Source organism: Aethalodelphis obliquidens, unplaced genomic scaffold (assembly GCF_003676395.1).
Source record: "Aethalodelphis obliquidens isolate GAN/ISIS:26980383/991018 unplaced genomic scaffold, ASM367639v1 scaffold7, whole genome shotgun sequence".
Lineage (NCBI taxonomy): Eukaryota > Metazoa > Chordata > Mammalia > Artiodactyla > Delphinidae > Aethalodelphis > Aethalodelphis obliquidens.
In genome coordinates, this window is record NW_020837951.1 from 10108072 (window position 1) to 10127106 (window position 19035).

The 19035-nt window shown below is 43.4% G+C and overlaps 1 protein-coding gene across 4 annotated transcripts; it reads right to left on the bottom strand.

Annotated features, from left to right (window-relative positions):
- Positions 1-418: 418 nt before the first annotated feature.
- RABEPK (Rab9 effector protein with kelch motifs) lies at positions 419-18976 on the bottom strand. 4 transcript variants are annotated; one of them, XM_027104876.1, is made up of 8 exons: positions 18903-18970; positions 17619-17683; positions 14686-14843; positions 10498-10650; positions 6172-6333; positions 3415-3564; positions 1015-1164; positions 419-729 (listed from the first exon to the last, which is right to left on the bottom strand). In XM_027104876.1, exons 2-8 carry the CDS (start codon positions 17669-17671, stop codon positions 440-442), a joined length of 1116 nt encoding a protein of 371 aa, XP_026960677.1. In that variant the 5' UTR covers positions 17672-17683; positions 18903-18970; the 3' UTR covers positions 419-439. The 4 variants fall into 4 exon arrangements, with proteins under 4 accessions (XP_026960677.1, XP_026960678.1, XP_026960679.1 ...); XM_027104877.1 differs by having other exon boundaries at positions 18887-18905; XM_027104878.1 differs by lacking the exon at positions 14686-14843 and having other exon boundaries at positions 10498-10726; positions 17615-17683; positions 18903-18976.
- Positions 18977-19035: the final 59 nt, after the last annotated feature.

The following is a 19035-nucleotide window of genomic DNA, read 5'->3' on the forward strand; positions in this document are numbered from 1 at the left end:
GCAGTGCTATGTGCAGTGGGATAGGGCATAGTGGGGACAGATAAGGGCCAGTGGCTCTCAATACCAAGAGCCAACAGTCTGCACTTCTTTCTGAGGAGCAGCTCATGAATATTAAAAACACTTCAGCCTGTGAATGTCCACTCCCTAATTTCTACAGCTTTTGTTGTATCTAGCAATTAGGATTTCTGCAACATTTTTGTGATTAGTATTCTTAACAGTCAGCCAATCTATTAGTTACCTGGGTTGTATTGCTGGTAAAACTCTTTATATGATAGAGGTTTTTGCCCTGGGCTATCCAGTTCATCTCTTTACCTACCAAAGTAGGTAAAAGCCAGAGGGATATATAGTGCAGAAGATTTTGGAGGTATGAAAAAACTAAGGTTTCATTTAACTTTTCTGAAAGTAATTGACATCTAAAAGTAGTAAAAATGTGGTTTTATTAATCAACTACAGTCACAATACAATCATTATAGATTTCCCCTTCCGTATTCATCCCACCAAACACAAAACAGAGTAGTGTGTCAGTCTGACCTTCTTCGTGAGAGTCACCACCTTGGGTTACTCCTTTCTCAGTGGAATCCCCTTTCTCAGCAGCACAGTTTAGAGTGGCAGAATTTGAATCTTCTTTCTCAGTACATGTCACTGGCCATGGAATGATACACATGGAATGGTCCAATCGTCCAGGGGGTAGAAAAGTATCAAATTTAAGCAAGGTCCAATGCTGCTTTTCTATTTTGGAAAAAAAAAAAAAGAAAAGGGTCTGTGTTAAGAAATTTCCAGAAATGCTCTGTGATGTGCTGTATCACCTGAGCCCTAACAGAAACAGGAAATAAAAGGGAAAAACCCCTAATGGCACTGTTACTGCTTTGATGATGTCATTCCCTAAAAGTTTGGTTGTCATTCTTTCGGATTTAGATGTGGAGGGACCAAAATGAAAGACCAAAAAGCATTGTGATACTTTTCAAAGAATGGTCACATTTGCTTAAAGACTCACATTGAACAACAGCTGCTCACCTATGTGATACTGGTACATTGTGCTCAGGGCTCCAGTGGGAGTCATCCCTCCAAAGATATACAGGTGCTTTCCTACAGCCACAGCTGAGTGGGCAGCACAGCCTGTGGGAGCTGCCCCAGTGGGACTTAGCTTCTGCCACTTCATGTCACCTGCCAAGAGATAGAAAGTGTTTAGGTACAACAGGGCCTAGACTGTGGTTTCCAACTTAACCTGTCAGACTCCTGCAGTTTGCAAACCAATCACTGAACTTCATTCACTGAGAGCTCTGAGAGATCCTATAGCAAGGTTTGGAATGCACAAAAATCACTGGGGGAGCTGAAATTCTGTTTGGCTAGTCCAGGGAGGGAGGGAGGGGCTCAGTAATCCATAATTTTAACAAGCATCCCAGGTGATTCTGATGTGGGTGGTCTTTGGAGCACACTGAGGAATGTGATCCAGTCTTTGGTGACCATCACCATTAAGTATTTTGGAGCCCAGAAGTAGGTGAGGTTCCAACTGTGTGTGTGTGTGTGTGTGTGTGTGTGTGTGTGTTTTGTGTGTGCAAGCATGCCTGTATGTGCACACACGTGCATGTTTGAAATACAGGTCCTTAAAAAGCAACTTTGTGAGTACTGGCTAGACACTTTAAGTATCTTGCTTACTTCATTCTCTTAATAGCGGTATGCAATTGCTATTACTTCTGCCTACCTTCTTTCTTCTTAAAGATGAAGAAATAGGATTAGAGAGGGAAAGAGACTTGTCGGAGATCCCACAGCTAGCAGGTGGCAGAGCTAGAATTGTACTCAGGTCTGACTCCAAAACCTGTGTTCTCTATGCTGTAATGTGCTGCCTCAGCACCTATTTCCAACCTATTTCTGCAGGTAGTTGCAACTTTTCAGACAAGAATTTAAATGAGGCAGGATATCGCTGGATTTTAGGTTTTAGAGAACTATCTGAGCTGGAAAGGAGGAAAAATAGTTAGGAAGTAGTTCCTTGCATAAGAGAAAAGGACTTTCTTTTTTAAAATAAGCATTAAGGGACTTCCCTTGTGGTCCAGTGGTAAAGAATCCACCTTCCAATGCAGGGGATGCAGGTTTGATCCCTAGTCAGGGAACTAAGATCTCACATGCTGTGAGGCAACAAAGCCCATGCGCTGCAACTACTGAGCTCGCGCGCCTCAACTAGAGAACCCCCGTGCCACAAACTACAAGAGCCCACGCTCTCTGGAGCCCGTGCATTACAACTAGAGAAGAGAAAACCCACATGCCACAACTAGAGAGAAGCCCGTGCACTGCAATGAAAGATCCCACATGCTGCAATGAAGATCCTGTGTGCCTCAACTAAAACTCAAGGCAGCCAAAAAGCTAAATTAAAAAAAAATTTTTTTAAGAAAGAATAAATAAAATAAGCATTAAAACTGTTTGACTGCTTGCAAGGAATGCTTCTGTGAAGATATTTTCCATCTGTCAGTTCAAGGCAGGGGTCCAGCAACTCAGAGTTGGAAGGGAGAATCACCCAGTCCAGCCAAATATCCTAGGCAATGCAGGAATCCCAGCCAGTATCAGCTGGCCTCAGATGTCACCAAACCAGAGAACCTATTGTTTGGCAAGGTAGCCCGATACATTGCACAGCAGTTCTCATGCATTCTGCCCATAATTCCAATTCCTGTCGTCTGGAGCAACGCAGAACATATTCATTTGTTCATCTGTCCACTTTTTTTAAAAAATATTTTAAATTTTTTGGCTGCACTGTGCGGCATACAGGATCTTAGTTCCCCAACCAGGGATCGAACCCATGCCCCCTGCAGTGGAAGCGCGGAGTCTTAACCACTGGACCACCAGGGAAGTCCCTATCTGTCCACTCTTAACAGATATGCACTCATCACTCAAGACCTGCCAGACACTGTGCTCAATGCTGGAAATACACTGGCGGAAAAAAAGAGACAAAGTCTCTGCCCTAAAGGAGCTCATAGTCTGCAAGAATGATCCAGAAAGAGTCCAGGCTCTCTAGGGCACATCAGCCCTTCAGACACTTAAACACAATTCTCATGTTATCACTAACTTTCCTTTTCTCAGTGTTCTTAACAATTTAGCGTGACAGTTCTGGTTGTCCACCTCCAGACACACTCTAGAAGTTATCCATGGGGTTAATGGGTACTGCTTGAAAGAAATCCAGTCGGGAAACACAAAGCATAATGAATTTTAATGAAAGAGCAGGGTTGTTGGAAGGATAAGAAATAATGAATGGCAAACAGAAATACCTGCTTTTATTGTTATTATTATTTCTTATTATTATTCAGGCCACATTTCACAGAATCTAGTGAAGATTCTGCTGCCTGGTCAAGAGCAAGGCTCTAGTCAATCAAAGCTATTTTACTCAAACCTAAGCAGACAAGCCCCCATGCCCTCCACCCTACTTACTGATATCAATGCAATGGAGATCATCATAGAAGCTGTCCTCTGCCAAGCCTCCATGGATGAAGAGCTTTGTCCCTGCTGCCACCATCACATGACCATGCCGGGGGGATGGAGGTTTTCCAAGTGTCTCTGGTTGTGACCAGGTCAGGGTATCTAGAAAAATAAATTCAGTGACGTTAGATGACAAAGCTATGAAGCAAGAACCCGAGAAATATACCAAGCCTCACCTCCCAGTAAGCAGAGATGCTCCAAGCAGAAAGGGACCTGGGGGGTCATTCACTGCAACTTGCCAACCCAACCCAGGCCTCCCTCCATCCACAGCCTTTACAGCCTCTACTGGTACACATCCAGGGCTGGAGAATTCACTGCCTAATATGCCTGCCCCTTCTACTGGGCAATAAGGAACCATTTCTTGCTTTGAATTAAAAAAAGACCTCCCTTAAGTTTCTTCAACCTAGAACTGCCACCGAGTTAAAAAGAATGAATCTACTTCTTCTGGGACAGGCCTTCAGAGTTTTCTCTCTTTTTTTTTTTGAGTTTTCTCTTTTTTAAGACAATATTCTTAATTGATTTGCTGGAAGGGTGGAGAAAAAAATAGACTACTTTTAAAGTTAGCAGGGCCTCCTGAAGTGGTTGTATAGGATAATGGTTAGAGCATGGGATTTGGAGTTAAAACCAGGTTATTTCATTGAATAACTATGTGGCCTTGCACCAGTTACTTCTATAAGCTTCAGTTTCTGTAGTTGTAAAATGAGGAGAAATTACCTGATAATACCTACCTCTCAGGGTTGAAGCGTGGATTAAATGAGATAATATACGGAAAGCACAGGCACAGAGAAAGTACTCAATACATGAGAGTTATTAATATGGGTATGATCCAAATAGTGCAGATGTATTTTACGTGTTGAAAACCCTTCATATCTTCAAAATTGTACATATATAGAATTCAGGAAAATCATTTCAACATACCAGATAAGTCTTAAAGGAGTGCTACAAAAATTATCTGAGACAAAAGCCTGCCAAACAACTTATCTCTGAATTACCATTTGTGACATGCCTGAAGGTTGTTCAAGGAGCCCCTAGAGTCCCAAAGAATACAATTTGAAATAATCAGAAAAAGTTTACGCATAAATATGTTTACCACAGCATTGTTTGTAATAGAGAAGAATTGGAAATAGCCTAAGTCCATCAACAGGTGAATGGGTGAGTTATTGCTACAGTCATGATAGAATACTATGTATTCATTAAAAACATTGAAAGAACTTTGTGATTACAGGGGAAATGCTTAAGTGAAAAATACAGGATACAAATAGAACACCTAGAATTATCTCTGCTATTTAAAAAAAAAACCCACCATAGTTGTACTGAAATGTTAACAATTTTGGGGTGTACACCAAAGTACACCAAAGTTGTACTGAAATGTTAGCAATTTTGGGGTGACAGTATTTTATATATATATACATATATATTTTTTTCTCTTACAGTTTTATATATTCAAAACCAATATTATTTAAAAATTTAAAACCGCTTTAAAAGAATCACACAGTTCATTCTTTCTGGATAAAGTCATACTGTGATGTGTCTTAATTCTTAAACTTTTTAAGTTTGAAATTTTGCTTATTGCCTTTTCTCAAAAAAGGCTGCAAAAACACACATGAAAATTATTTTTGTCACATGCTATTTGTGACATCAATATTTGTGCTATGAATATTTGTAAAGTATTCATAAATGCCCACTAGTAAGAGGAAGAAATGTAAATAAATACTACTTAGACAAAAATTCGGCAAGAGGTCTCACAATTTTAAATGTTCATACCATTTTGACCCTACGTAATTCCACTTCCTAGCATCTAGTCCATATTAAATGTTGTAACATGTACAGAAATTAATGTATATATTCACTGTAACACTGTCAGCAAAATGTCAGTCAATAGGAAAATGACTGAATGAATAGGGATTCCCACAGAAAGATATGCTTTGCAAGGAAATTTCTGACTTAGGAAAGATCCACGATGTGTGATTAAATGAAGGAATAATAATGATAATACAGTGATTATTTATTAGGTGCTTCCTACGTGTCAGGCACTGTGCTATGCACTGTATCACATTATCTCATTTAATCTTTCCAACTCTTTGTGGTAGGCACTATTACTATCTCTATTTTACACACTAGAGAGATTAAGAAATTAGTCTTAAGTAATACAGAAACTAGATGTCAGATCTGGTCTTGAGTTCCTGTCCTATGGCTTCAAAGTTTATACTTTCGACTAGACTAAGATCTACCCTTAGACCTGCAAAAGTAAGAGGCAGACCAACATTTATAATTTAATAATTCTATGTGTGTGTTTTAAAGTTTTCATATAATTTCAAAATCCATAGAAAATTCATAGATGTTCATAAACACATGTGCATATGATTTATAATTGCACAGAAAAATCTGGAGGTAGACATTAGGAATGGCTAACAGTGTTTACCTCTGTCTGGGGAGTGGGAAGGAAAGGTGTAAGGGGCAACATTTTACTTTTTTGTTTTATAAACTATACTGTTTAAATTTTTTTAATTGATCAAATTATTCCTTTTTAAATGCAAATTTTGCTATGGGTAGAAGATATCAGCTAAGAGATATACTGCAGAAGTCTAGAAGTGAGACACACAGCCAGGTTGTCATATTCTAACCTCTGCTTCCTACATCGGGTAAGCTGCAGGCCGGGGTAACCCCGACCAGGTAAGTGGCAGCCCCAGGGTTCCCCCGAGTCCATACTTGCATCAAACACATGCAGCTTCACATCCTGCACGGGCTGCGCGCCTCTCTCTCCGCCCCCAAAGACATACAGCTGGTTTCCGATGGTTGCCGATGACGTGTGGAATGTTCTTGGGGATGGTGGTGGGCTGGTCACCTTTGGCATAGTCCAAGTCCTCGTTTCTGGTCCACAGAGAAGGTAGGTATCTAAAACACCCAGGCTGAGGGGCCTCTGACATCAACTCTGGGGCTGGGCAAGGTCACTTTGCAAACCCCAATCCTTAAGGCAGACAGTGTAGGTCTAGGTGGGGATCTCATGCCACCAAATTCAAGGAGGGGTAGGGGGCAATACTTAGAGTTTGCCCAGATAGACCCAAATTCCCAAGATTGAAAAGCCACAAGTACAATTAAGAATGAGGCCAGTTTGTTTTTGGAGGCCTTCAAACATCCTCTCTGAACCCTCTTCCCCTTTGATGACTGACTACCCTGCCCTGTGCCCATTCAGAGGAGCCCAACAGCTGCTAAAATTCATTCCCACTAGATGCAAGAAACTAAATGTGCCAAGTTTCTCAGGATATGTGGCCATTAAAAGAAAGTAGACAATATTATTACAGTTTCAGTAGTAGCAGTAATTGTCCCTACTACACAGTAAGTACTAAATAAATACTAGTTTCCTCATTTTACAGATAAGGAATTGAAGCAGAGACAGATTAAGTCACTCATTTAAGGTTACATGGCTAGTAAATGGCTGAGTTGGGATTCAAATTCTGTTTCAACACCACCAAGATCTATGTATTTTCCACTCTTTTGACTTGAGAATAAAATTTCACCACGTGGGTAGGTGGACAGAAGCTTATTTCTTTCCAGAATGAAGCATGAATTTTATAGAAACACAAGCAGTAACTGAGCACCTCCCTTGTGCGGAATCATTGCCCTGAGCACTCTGCCATCCCCAACATCCTCAGTCAACCCTGGGAGGCGGACGGAAAGTATCTCCACTTTGCAGATGAGGGAACTGAAGCTCAGAAAGTCTAAATCCTTTCTCCCAGGTCACAGTGTTAGTGAGTAGGAGAGCAGGGCTCTGAACACAGATCTGTCAAAACTCCCATACTTATTCCACTACAACACACCAGGAATTCTTCCTCCCTCCCTTCCTCCTTCCCTCCTGTGCCACATGGCTTGTGGGATGTTAGTTCCTCAATCAGGGATTGAACCTGACCCCACGGCAGTGAAAGTGCCAGGGAATTCCCAGGAATTATTTCTTGACTGGGAAATTCTGTGCCTTTTGTAAAGGTCTTCATTCAGTAATACAAAGTGGCGCACGAAGCATGTGTAATATGTATAGGACTCAAAACGTGAACCTGGAGACCAAACAAGTCTCAGCCTATATCCAAAACATAATGGGGACTTCCCTGGTGGTCCAGTGGTTAAGATTCCACACTTCCACTGCAGGGGGCAGGGGTTCGATCCTTGATTGGGGTACTAAGACCTGCAAGTTGCATGGACAAAAAAACAAACCCCAAAACAAAGCATAATGTAATTGTCTCTATAGCTACAGGTCTTGGGTAGTTTTTGGATTTTAGGGGGAGTTAGAAGGGGCACAACCTCCAAGTTCAGAAGATCCTGGGATCCTGGTGTGGCTACCAAGACAAATGTTAGCACAAATAATACGAAAGGAGTCCTAAGCCAGCTGAGGGACTCGCCTCAGTAACAAAAGCAACTAATGATTCCCCTACATCTTTCATATTTCTTGGGCATGGTGTCAAACTATACTTTCTAGGAGAGAAAAAGGATCTGGTGGAAAATCAATTCCTTTGACAAAAGCTTTCCAAATTCTCACTATTTTATTTAAATAGATGCCATCATTGAAAATCAAAGGAACTGATCTCCATCCAATCTAGAACTGATTTCCATCTGTCGAACCATAGCTACATCAACCACAACAACAATTACTGAGCATTAAGTATGTGCCAGATTTGAGTTAATTTAAATTCTTGCCAAACTTAACAAGGTAGGAACTGTTACTATCCCAAAATGACAAAGACCAGCTGTTGTAAAAATAAATCTGTTATCAATAGAGGGAACTGGGCAAGAGTTGACTGCTATGTGAAAAATGTCCAGATTCCTAGTAATTAACAAAATGCATATTTAAACAATTAGATACAAGGGGGTTTTTGCCTATCAAATTAGCAGTGCTTAAAAATGATAAATTCGATACTGGTCAGGAGTGAAACAAGAACTATTAAACACAGTTGGAGAGAGGATAAGTTGAAAAAAATCTTTCTGGATAGGGAATTCCCTGGTGGTCTAGTGGTTAGGATTCTGGGCTTTCATTGCCGTGGCTTGCGTTCAATCCCTGGTTGGGGAACTGAGATCCCGCGAGCCACGCAGTGCAGCCAAAAAGAAAAAAAGTTTAAAAAAAATCTTTCTGGAGAGCAATTTGATAGCATGTACTAAAATCCTTAAAGTCCAGTGTTTTATCTAGTTCTTTTATTTCTGGGCATGAGCTCTAAGACAATAATTCTTTTTTTTTTAAAACATGGAAGAACTTTTTTTTCTTTTTATTTACTTATTTTTGGCTGTTTTGGGTCTTCGTTGCTGCGTGTGGGCTTTCTCTACTTGCAGCGAGCGGGGGCTACTCTTCGTTGCGGTGCGCAGGCTTCTCGTTGAGCTGGCTTCTCTTGTTGCGGAGCACGGGTTCTAGATGCGCGGGCTTCAGTAGTTGTAGTGAGTGGGCCCAGTAGTTGTGGCTCGCAGGCTCTAGAGCGCAGGCTCAGTAGTTGTGGCACACGGGCTTAGTTGCTCCGTGGCATGTGGGATCTTCCCAGACCAGGGCTCGAACCCATGTACCTTGCATTGGCAGGCAGATTCTTAACCACTGCGCCACCAGGGAAGCCCCTACCTAAGGCAATAATCTGAAATACAGTCAATGATTTCTGAACAAAGATGTTCAATGCTTTGTTATTTATAATGATAAAAATCTGAAGACAACCTATATGTTAAAAAAAAAACAACCGGGGTATTATGGTATTGTCATAAAAATTGAGGGACTTCCCTGGTGGTACAGTGGTAAAGAATCCACTTTACAAAGCAGGGGATGCGGGTTCGATCCCTGGTCAGGGAACTAAGATCCCACATGCCACGGGGCAACTAAGCCCTCGCGCCTCAACTAGAGAGTCCGCATGCCGCAAACTACAGAGCCCATGCGCCCTGGAGCCCGCGTGCCACAACTAGAGAGAGAAAACCCACACGCCACAACTAGAGAGAAGCCCATGCGCCACAACGAAAGATCCCATGTGCCGCAACTAAGACCCAATGCAGCCGAAAATAAATTAAATAAATAAAAAAAAAATCTTAAAAAAGTGTGATTCAGCCATTAAAAATGATTTCAACAAAGCCTTATTAATAGGGAATTATTTCTGTGCTAATTATGAAATTAAAAAGAAAAAGATACAAGAGCGTAGTGGTGAAATAGGATGATCTCAGGTTTATAAAAATGCAGAGAAAAGACAGAAAGGAAGTACACAGAACTGTTATTAATAGCCTTAGGTCACAGGATTGTGGATGGCTTTTGTCCACTTATTTACACTTTTCAAATATTTTACAATGAATATAAACTATATTTATAAAGAGAAAAACAACAACAAAAAATGTTTTTAACTGACAAAAAGTCAGGTCCACCTCCCATGGGTGGTTCAGCAACATCCTCACAGTAGTGATGTCCCCAAACTGCTTCCTCTATGATAAAACTGCCAGTGAGACTTGTCAGGAGCTTTGCACTTTCTGACTAAAAGAAACATACTAGGAGGATCTAGATCAGAGTTTCTTAACTTTGGCACTACTGACATTTTAGACCATATAATTCTTTATTGTGAGGGGCCTTCCTGTGCATTACAGGATGTATGGCAGCGACTCTGGCCTCTACCCACTTGATTCCCTGCCCCGAGGTGTGACATAGCCAACTGTCCCCTGGGGGGCACCATCGCCCCCATTTGAGACCTCCGATGTAGGTGATTTGGGTTCTAGCCTGCCCCAGTCCCTGGCTCCCTGGTGACTTTACGAAAGTCACTTCCCCTTGTGGGACCTGGGTTGCCCACTTGGCATAGCTTTTCTCTGAAGCCTCATCCAGCTTTGGCTTTTAAGAAATGGATAATTTGTACACGTTACGAGGAAAACAAAATGTAACTCTATTCTTTTCAGATTCTGCCAGAAGTTAAAATTTCTATTTTCTATGAGGTCAGCAAAGTCAAGTGGATTAGTCAGTACAATCCAAATGCGCTTCGGTACAGGTATTGGAATTGGATTTATTTATCCATTTTGGTAAATAAATAACCTTTGGCTACTTACCAGGATTCAGAACTTGTAGGCAATTTCGATTACCTGACTGGTCGGCACCTCCAAACACCCAGATGCTGTGAGGTGTGCAGGAGGGAACAAAGCTGGCATGCTCGTACCGGGGCAAGAGGCCCTCCGAGGTGGCTAAATCCCACTGGTGTGTTCCTAGAAAACATTTCACCCAGTTCCTAGATTGGGGCTGCCAATGGCTTATACTGGTTGACAAACTTGGGGGAGGGTACTGAGGAGAAAAGGGTCAAAAGCATAAGTGAACAACCATCAGATCACTTAAAGGGAATGTGGTCAAACCTCCAAAAATTTTTATATCAGACACTTGGCGGGGGGGGCGTCTGACTCATCCATAAACCCTCTTCTATGGGAACTGTCCCCACTCTCCCAACCCCAGGGATAGATCCCAGGAGACTTGGTTGTACTATACCTTGACTTTCTAGCCTTAACTGATAGGGTCAAAGGTAGTCACTGGACCCAAAATGGGCCAATCAGATCCTCTCTCCCAAGAATTTGGAATTCAAACAGATTTCTGGGTTTGGGTGGCCATCTTCTACCATGTGTGGAGAAGGAGAGAAAGCCAAAGTATGGGGAAGAGAAGAATGAAACATCTACATAAAGAAGCAGATCTCTCCAAAGACAGTGAGGGAGGAAGTAGATGGTTTTTGACAGCTTTCTAATTCTTGCTTCCACTCTCTCCTGAGGCTAGGCCAAATCTTCTACCTTTGGATTCTCATTCTTTCTTTTTTTTTTTTTGCTGGTTTAAGAGAGTTTCTATTACCTGCAAGTAAATGACTTCTGGCTAAAACAATTTCACAGACTTAATACCTGACTTATTAGTTATTTTAATTAGTAAACCACTTACATATGACCTTTACAGGCATTATCTTGTTACATCATTACAAGTGCCAAGTGAAGCAAGTTATTATCCCTGTTTTATGGGACACTGAAGTCCAGAGGGTTCAAGTGGTTTAGCCAGAGTCACAAAGCTAGTAATAGGTCACGAAAGAATTGTAACTGTACTAGACAGCAAGCTTCTTGAGAGCTGAAAGAGATTTAATTTACCTTTGATTTCTTAGTGCAGGGTATAGAAATTCAAATGCCTACAGAGGACTGGAGGAAATTGGAGAATGAGAGCCCCACTGATAGGTGGCAGCTCAGTTGCAAAAAACTGTCACCATGTAGACATACAGGCATACGGATGTCAGATCTTCCAAGATTATCAAGAGAGGCCAAACCACTTCAAGTTTTACATGTAGACTCTCCTGCACATTTGGTTAGTAAACAACTGAGATCAAAACAATACACAGGGGCATCCCTGGTGGCGCAGTGGTTAAGAATCCGCCTGCCAATGCAGGGGACACGGGTTCGAGCCCTGGTCTGGGAAGATCCCACATGCCACGGAGCAACTAAGCCCGTGAGCCACAACTACTGAGCCTGCGCTCTAGAGCCCGCCAGCCACAACTATTGAGCCTGCGCACCTGGAGCCCGTGCTCCGCAACAAGAGAAGCCACCGCAATGAGAAGCCCATGCACCGCAACGAAGAGTAGCCCCCGCTCACCACAACTAGAGAAAGCCCACGCGCAGCAACGAAGACCCCACGCACCCAAAAATAAATAAAATAAAATAAATAAATTTATTTAAAAAAAACACACAACAGTAGACAGCAACATTACACACAGACCTAACAAAACATGTAACAAAACACCAATTTTCTTTTGCCATTGTGTGGTACATAGTAGTCACTCATTCATTCATCCAAATACTTATAAAGCACCTACTCCGTGCCAGGCCCTGTGGTAATGGCTGGGGATACAATGAGAAGCAATATAAAAGACAGACAACAAACAATCACATGTGAAAAGGGCTGTGAAGGGGGATAAAGATGGGAAAGTACAGGATACTATGGAAACACAGAGAGTGGTTGTGTCATTGTGATCTACATTAAGAAATACATATTTGGTCTTCATCTGTTCCAGGCACAGAGCTCTGAAAATCCCTGTGACGACCTAAGTGATAAGACTGATAAAGGTGTCTTTTATTATTGATAACAAATCCCCAGTCAACCACACCTGAGTTTATGTTAATGAGGTGACTTTTGGAAAGCCCCTAAGGATGGGAGCTGGTTGCCAGGGGAACTAACCATGACATTACGGGGTTAGAACTTTTCAGCCCCAGACAATGCCCCCTACCCCCAACTCTGGGGAGAGGAGAGAGTCACCAATGGTCATAACTTACTCAATTATCCCTCCATAAAAAAAGGAGGGGTTGCAAGAGCTTCCAGGCTGGTGAACCCATGGAGGTATTGCAAAGGTGGGGCACCTGGACAGGGCACGAAATGCCTCTTCCCACATACTTTGCCCTATGCATCTCTTCTATCTGGCTATTTTCCTGAACTCTGTGAGCCTCTCTAGCAAATTAATGGAACCTGAGGCGGGTGACATGGGAACCTTCCATTTATAGTTGGTCGGTCAGAAGCACAGGTGGACTTGTGATTGGCATCTGAAGGGGAGCAGGGAGAGTCTCGTGGACTGAGCCCTTCATCTGTGGAATAGGATGCTAATTCCAGGCAGAACTGAACTGAGTTGTAGGACGTCCAGCTGGTGTTGCAGAATTATTTGGTGTGGGGGAAAATCCCCACACATCTGTCAGTCAGAAGGGAAGTACGGAAGACTAGTGTTGAGAGGAGGCATGGGAATAGAGAAGGAAAACAGAAGAGTCTCTCCTTTACAGTGGCAGTGCCTAAACTAGTCCTAAACTAGTGGCAGATGTATCAGGGCAAGGTTCCTGATGAAAGTGTCATTTAACTGGGATCTGACAGATGAATAGTAGCCAGATGATAAGGAAAAGGAAGAGCCTTCCAAGCAGAGGGAACAATACGGTAAGTCCCCTACATAGGAACCTTTGAGCTGCAAACTTTCAAAGACGTAAACGTGCATTCGCATGTCCAAATCACATAAGTTTGTTCACATGTCTGGCGTTACCTGTAAAAGTTGGGTACCTAGGCTAACTTTGTTGGACTTAAGAACAAATTGGATTGGCTTCCCTGGTGGCGGAGTGGTTAGGAATCCGCCTGCCAATTCAGGGGACATGGGTTCGAGCCCTGGTCCAGGAGGATCTCACATGCCGTGGAGCAACTGAACCCGTGCACCACAACTACTGAGCCTGCGCTCTAGAGTCCACGAGCCACAACTGCTGAAGCCCGTGCACCTAGAGCCCGCACTCCACAACAAGAGAAGCCACCGCAGTGAGAAGCCCGTGCACTGCAATGAAGAGCAGCCCCTGCTTGCCGCAACTAGAGAAAGCCCACGTGCAGCCCACGCGCAGCAATGAAAAAACCCAACTCAGCCAAAAATAATAAATTAAGGAAAAAAAAGAACAAACTGGACTTACGAGTGAGCTCTTGGAAAATAACTCATTCTTATGTAGGACATTTACTGTATATGCAAAGGGTTGGAGACCAAAAGAGTTCAAGGAACTGAAGGATATTCAGTGGAGCAAGTGTGGGTTTGGGGGAGCTAAGAAATGAAGTTGGGGATAGCCTGAAATTGGGGAGTGACATGATCAGATTTATATTTTAGAAAATACTCAGCTAAGTATGGAAAATGCAGTGTACATGAGGTAAACTTGGAAGCAGGCAGACCAGTGAGGAGGCTGTTGTAACAGTCTCACTGAAAGATAATGATGCTTCGACTACAGTAGTAGCAGTGCAAATGGACAGACATGGATGAAAATAAAAGATATTTAGGATTTGGTGATTAATTGGCTACGTGGATAGAAGAGGTGGAGGCATCAATGCCTCCCAGAGAAATAGTTGATGAATGAATGGCTGGTTATCCAGGGCTCCATATGGGCTCTTTCCCCCAAATCAAGGAGGTCTTGGTTGGGTGGATATATTCCTGGAGTCTGTTGAGACCTTAGGGACCTCTCAGTGACATTCATTTTCTCAGAGAAAAACCCTACTGTCTGGTCTGAACTGATAGTCTTAGGAATGGTCATGGCCGGCAGCACAAAGTCCTGCTCTCTGGCCATATAGGGTATGTGCTCCGCAGCTGCTGGTCTTTTTTTTTTTCTGGCCACGCTGAGTGGCGTGCAGGATTCCAGTTCCTCGACCAGGGATCAAACTGCAGTAGAAGTGCAGAGTCCCAACCACTGGACCACCAGGGAATTCCCCACAGCTGTTGGTCTTACCCAGATCTATGGTGTGCACATCTGAGAAGCTCCTGTTTGGATCTGCTCCCCCAACAATGAAGACCTTCCCTCTCTCGGCATCACCAACAGGGGGTAAATATGAGCAGCTATGGCCAACTCGAGCACAGGGGCTGTCTCCAACCGGGGTCAAGGTGTACCTGCCAAAGGGAGGGTATATTCAGGAGGCCTGAGCAGAGAATAAATGCAGCAGTATATTCTTTGCATCCCTCATGGAACAGTCACCAGAATGAAGGGTCTTATAAATACACAGTCATTTTAGATCATGTCCAGCAAAGCAGCATTTTCCTAATTAATGAACAGTACCTTCCCTTTGCACATAACCTTTGACTTTTCAATTTTGTCACTACTTTCATCTCACATTAACTTAGTGGGGATGCCCTGGGCTAGTAATTGTCCCCATTTGGTAGAGGGGGAAACTGATACCCAGAAATGTCCAGTGTGTGTCCTGGCACAGGATGGTAGTTATGAACATGATTTGCAAATTCAGACAGACCTAGTTCAAGTCCCAGTTCAAGTGCTTTCTTGATGTGTGCTCTTTTGGAAGTCACTTTACCTTTCTGAACCTTAGTTTCCTCATTTGTAAAATGAAGACAGCAATAGTTCTCACCCGTGAAGAATGAGATGCAATCTTGTAACATGGCAGGAAGGACTCAGTTAATCATGGCTAGAGCTTTATGTGTAATCACATGAGAACAGCCCCAAAGCTCTTGCCACTAGCCAGTGATGCTTCCCTCTGCCATGTAATATTCTCCATCATTCACTGATTCTTTTTTTTTTTTAATTTAATTTATTTATTTTTGGCTGCACTGGGTCTTTGTTACTGTGCGCGGGCTTTCTCTGGTTGCAGTGAGCGGGGGCTACTCTTCGTTGCAGTGGCTTCTCTTGTTGCAGAGCACGGGCTCTAGGAGCCCGGGCTTCAGAAGTTGTGGCTTGCGGGCTCTGGAGCGCAGGCTCAGTAGTTGTGGCGCACGGGCTTAGTTGCTCCGCGGCACGTGGGATCTTCCTGGACGAGGGCTCAAACCCATGTCCCCTGCATTGGCAGGCGGATTCTTAACCACTGCGCCACCAGGGAAGCCCCATTCACTGCTTCTTAAGAGCTTTTCCAGATTACTCATAAAGCTCGACCTGATGGAAGACAAAACTAGGACTTTGAAAAATCAAATACAGGATCCATTCATTCTGTTCTGTAAAGTTATTCTGAATGCTGACTGAGAAAGCACACTTCTTCAAGCTTTCTGGTTGGAAAAGAAAGCTCTGCAGCTGTTTTTCAGGCCCAGTCTTATCTGTCCTCTCTGACATTTGGTACTCTTGGCTCTTCCCTCCTTCTCATACCTTTCTCCTGACCTGGCTTCCCCACATCCATTCCATTTGGTTCTCTATCCACCTGTCTGGCTGCACTTTCTGTTTCCTTCTCTGACTCCTTTCCCTCCAGCTTTCTCCCAATCCTCATGAGTTCTCTTCTCAGTCTAGGTTTGCTTGCCTGATCAATTTTATATGTACTGATGGCTTCAATTACCACCCATCTACCGTACATGTTCATCAGTGACTTTCAAATCTCTATTTCTTTTCCAGATCTCTCTTCTGATGTCCAGATTCACACATTCCACATTGTCACCTGAATGACTACTAACCACATACCATGCATGCTGCTAACTTCGCCACAACCCTGGATTCACTTAACTTGCACAAAACCCCTCTGGGGACAGTACTATTATCATCATCTGAGGTTTACAACTGAGGACCTGTGGCTTAGAAAGGTTAAATGACTTATTCAAGAGCACACAGCCATCCAGCTACATGGTGAATAAGACAAAAGAAGTCCCTGCCTTTACAGCCCTGACAGACTAGTTGGGAAGAAAAACACTAAACAGATAATTTCCAAATATCCATTTCATTTCAGTTGTGTTATAAAGGAGTACAGGATATATACAGGATATATAGTATGAGAACATATCACAGGGGGACCCTACCCTGTAAGGAGAGGTAGGTGGGGACAGAGGTGGTCAAAGAAGTCTTCCTGAAGGAGCCCCATTTGAACTGAGATCTGAAGTATGAGTAGAAGTTAGCTGGGCAAAGAGAGGGACAAAAGATGGGGGCAAAGGATGATCCAGGTAGAGGGACCAGCACATACAGTTCCTGAGTGGGACAGTGCAAGCCACATTAAAGGAAGAGAAAGAGAACAAAGGCTGAGTAACGGGACTTGAGGTTGGAAAGACAGGCAGGGACAGATCACGCAGGGCCCAGTGGGCCATTTTAAGGACTCTGGTTTTTATCCTAAGACTAATGGAGAGGCACAAAAGGTTTTAAACCAGGGAATGCCATGATCAGATTTATGATGTGTAGAGAGCAAGAGTGGACGCATGGAAGCCAGATCAGGGGCTCTCCTCCAAGGTCCTGCAGAAGCACTGCCTCCTCTCTACAGCCCTCTGTGCGTCCTGCTTCAGCACCAGTCACTGTTCCCCCACTACACTGAGACTATTCACCTTTGTACCTGCAGCACCTACACAGCGGCTGGCCCTGTCAGGCCAGTGTTAGTTGCTGAACGCAGGGTTGGTTGAACAAGCGCTCAAGAAATAGTGAAGCCAGTTTAATCCAAATCCAATTCCCTGAAAGTCTTACAAATGAGTTAGAGCTTGGGGGAAGACACAGTGTTGGAGCTGAAGATGCCAGATGGTCAATGCCCTACTCTTCCTGGCAAATGGATTTTAATAAAATCAACATCTGCTCTGTGATAATTATTGCCCCACTACCTTTCCTCTGAAGACCTTCTCAGACAGTTTGAGTCTAATTACCAGAAACCGCAGACAGTTTCAACTCTACCCTTTTTCATAGAGGATCAAATATGTTAGTAAAGTACTTATAAATGAAAAAAAAACTCATGTGTTTCTTTGTTCGAATCCTTCCTTACAGACCATGTTGCTTTCCTGGGCTTGTCTCCAGGCTCCAAGACTGGCAGCTGCTTCATGGTGTCCTATGCCTAAGAAAGAAAGGTACTTTTTAGACATTTACAATTATCTTCTACCTAAAAAACACAGCAAATCAGGTTACTTGCCTCTTTAAAAATTTTCCTGTTGATGTACCAATTTCTAGGGCCTGATTAATTTGAATAAGCATTACCAACCTTTTGATATAAACTTATATTTGGGAGGCAACTATGACACAACTTTCGTAATCCCATTACAGAGTTTTTTTGTTTTTTGCCTAAAGTTTTCTGTGTCCGTGGTTTTCATAGGAAGGGGTATATATCAAAATAATTTTCAGAGGTCATAAGGTATTTATGTTTATCAAAAGAAAACATTTTAAAAGGCCAAGAAATACTGAACTCTAGGATAAATCCTGGCCTCAGCATGACATTCAAAGCCTTCTGGTCTCAACCTTCTTTTCAGGAACTCACCACAATTTCTTGCTATATTGAACTGTTCTTACTATATTTGTTCCCCTAAAATGCCAGGCTCTTTCATAACTTGCATCCTGTGCTGCTTCCCTTACCTGAAATGTCCCTTCCCTTCTGATCAACTAGAAAACTCCTAGTCAACCTCCAAAGCCCAGTTCAAATGTCCCCTCCTTAGTGAAACCTTCCCTGATTTGTTGCTTTCCACTTACATCCTCAAGTTACTTTATTCTCTACCTGAAGGTATCTATTAAGCTATCGTCATTGCAGGGATCACCCTGAATGTAATCATCTATTTAAAACTCTCTAGATTCTAGAATAAATTCCACTAGACTAAATTCCAAGCGAGCTGGGCCTCTCGGATTCATTCAGAGAACCAACCAAGAGGCCCGGCATAGAGCAGAAGTGAGGGATGAGTGAATGAAGAAAGAAAATGGATGAGGTTTCTGGGAGGTGAATGGATAAATCCAATCTTCAGCCTAAGTCACTAACTGCTGTCCCCAAAGCCTAAAGCTCAGTGGGGTTAACTTCACCTGGACCGGGACTTCCAGCAGTCGCCCCTGCCAGGTCCATCCCCCAGTCCCATCCCCGCTTGGCAGCGCTAGGGGATAGGAGACAGGGTCAGGAGAGAACAGGCCGATTCCTTTCCGTCAGTGTGGCTAGGCCAGAGCCAGAGGAGGTCTCCCGAGCGCTTTCCACCCAGCCCAACTCCACTCCCTTAAAGGATGCGGCGCCCCCGCCCCACCCCGCCCGGGAACGCTTCAAACCGGGGTCCCAGAGCCCCCCTACCTCCGGACCGCATTACCTGTGGCGGCTTACGCCAGTCTTGGGGCCGTGGCTCCGCCCCAATAGGGGCGGTTCTTGGATCTTCGCCCCTCCTTCAGACCCCGGAAGAGCGCCCCGGCCAACCGCTCTCCACTCCCAGGGCCGGGTCCCCA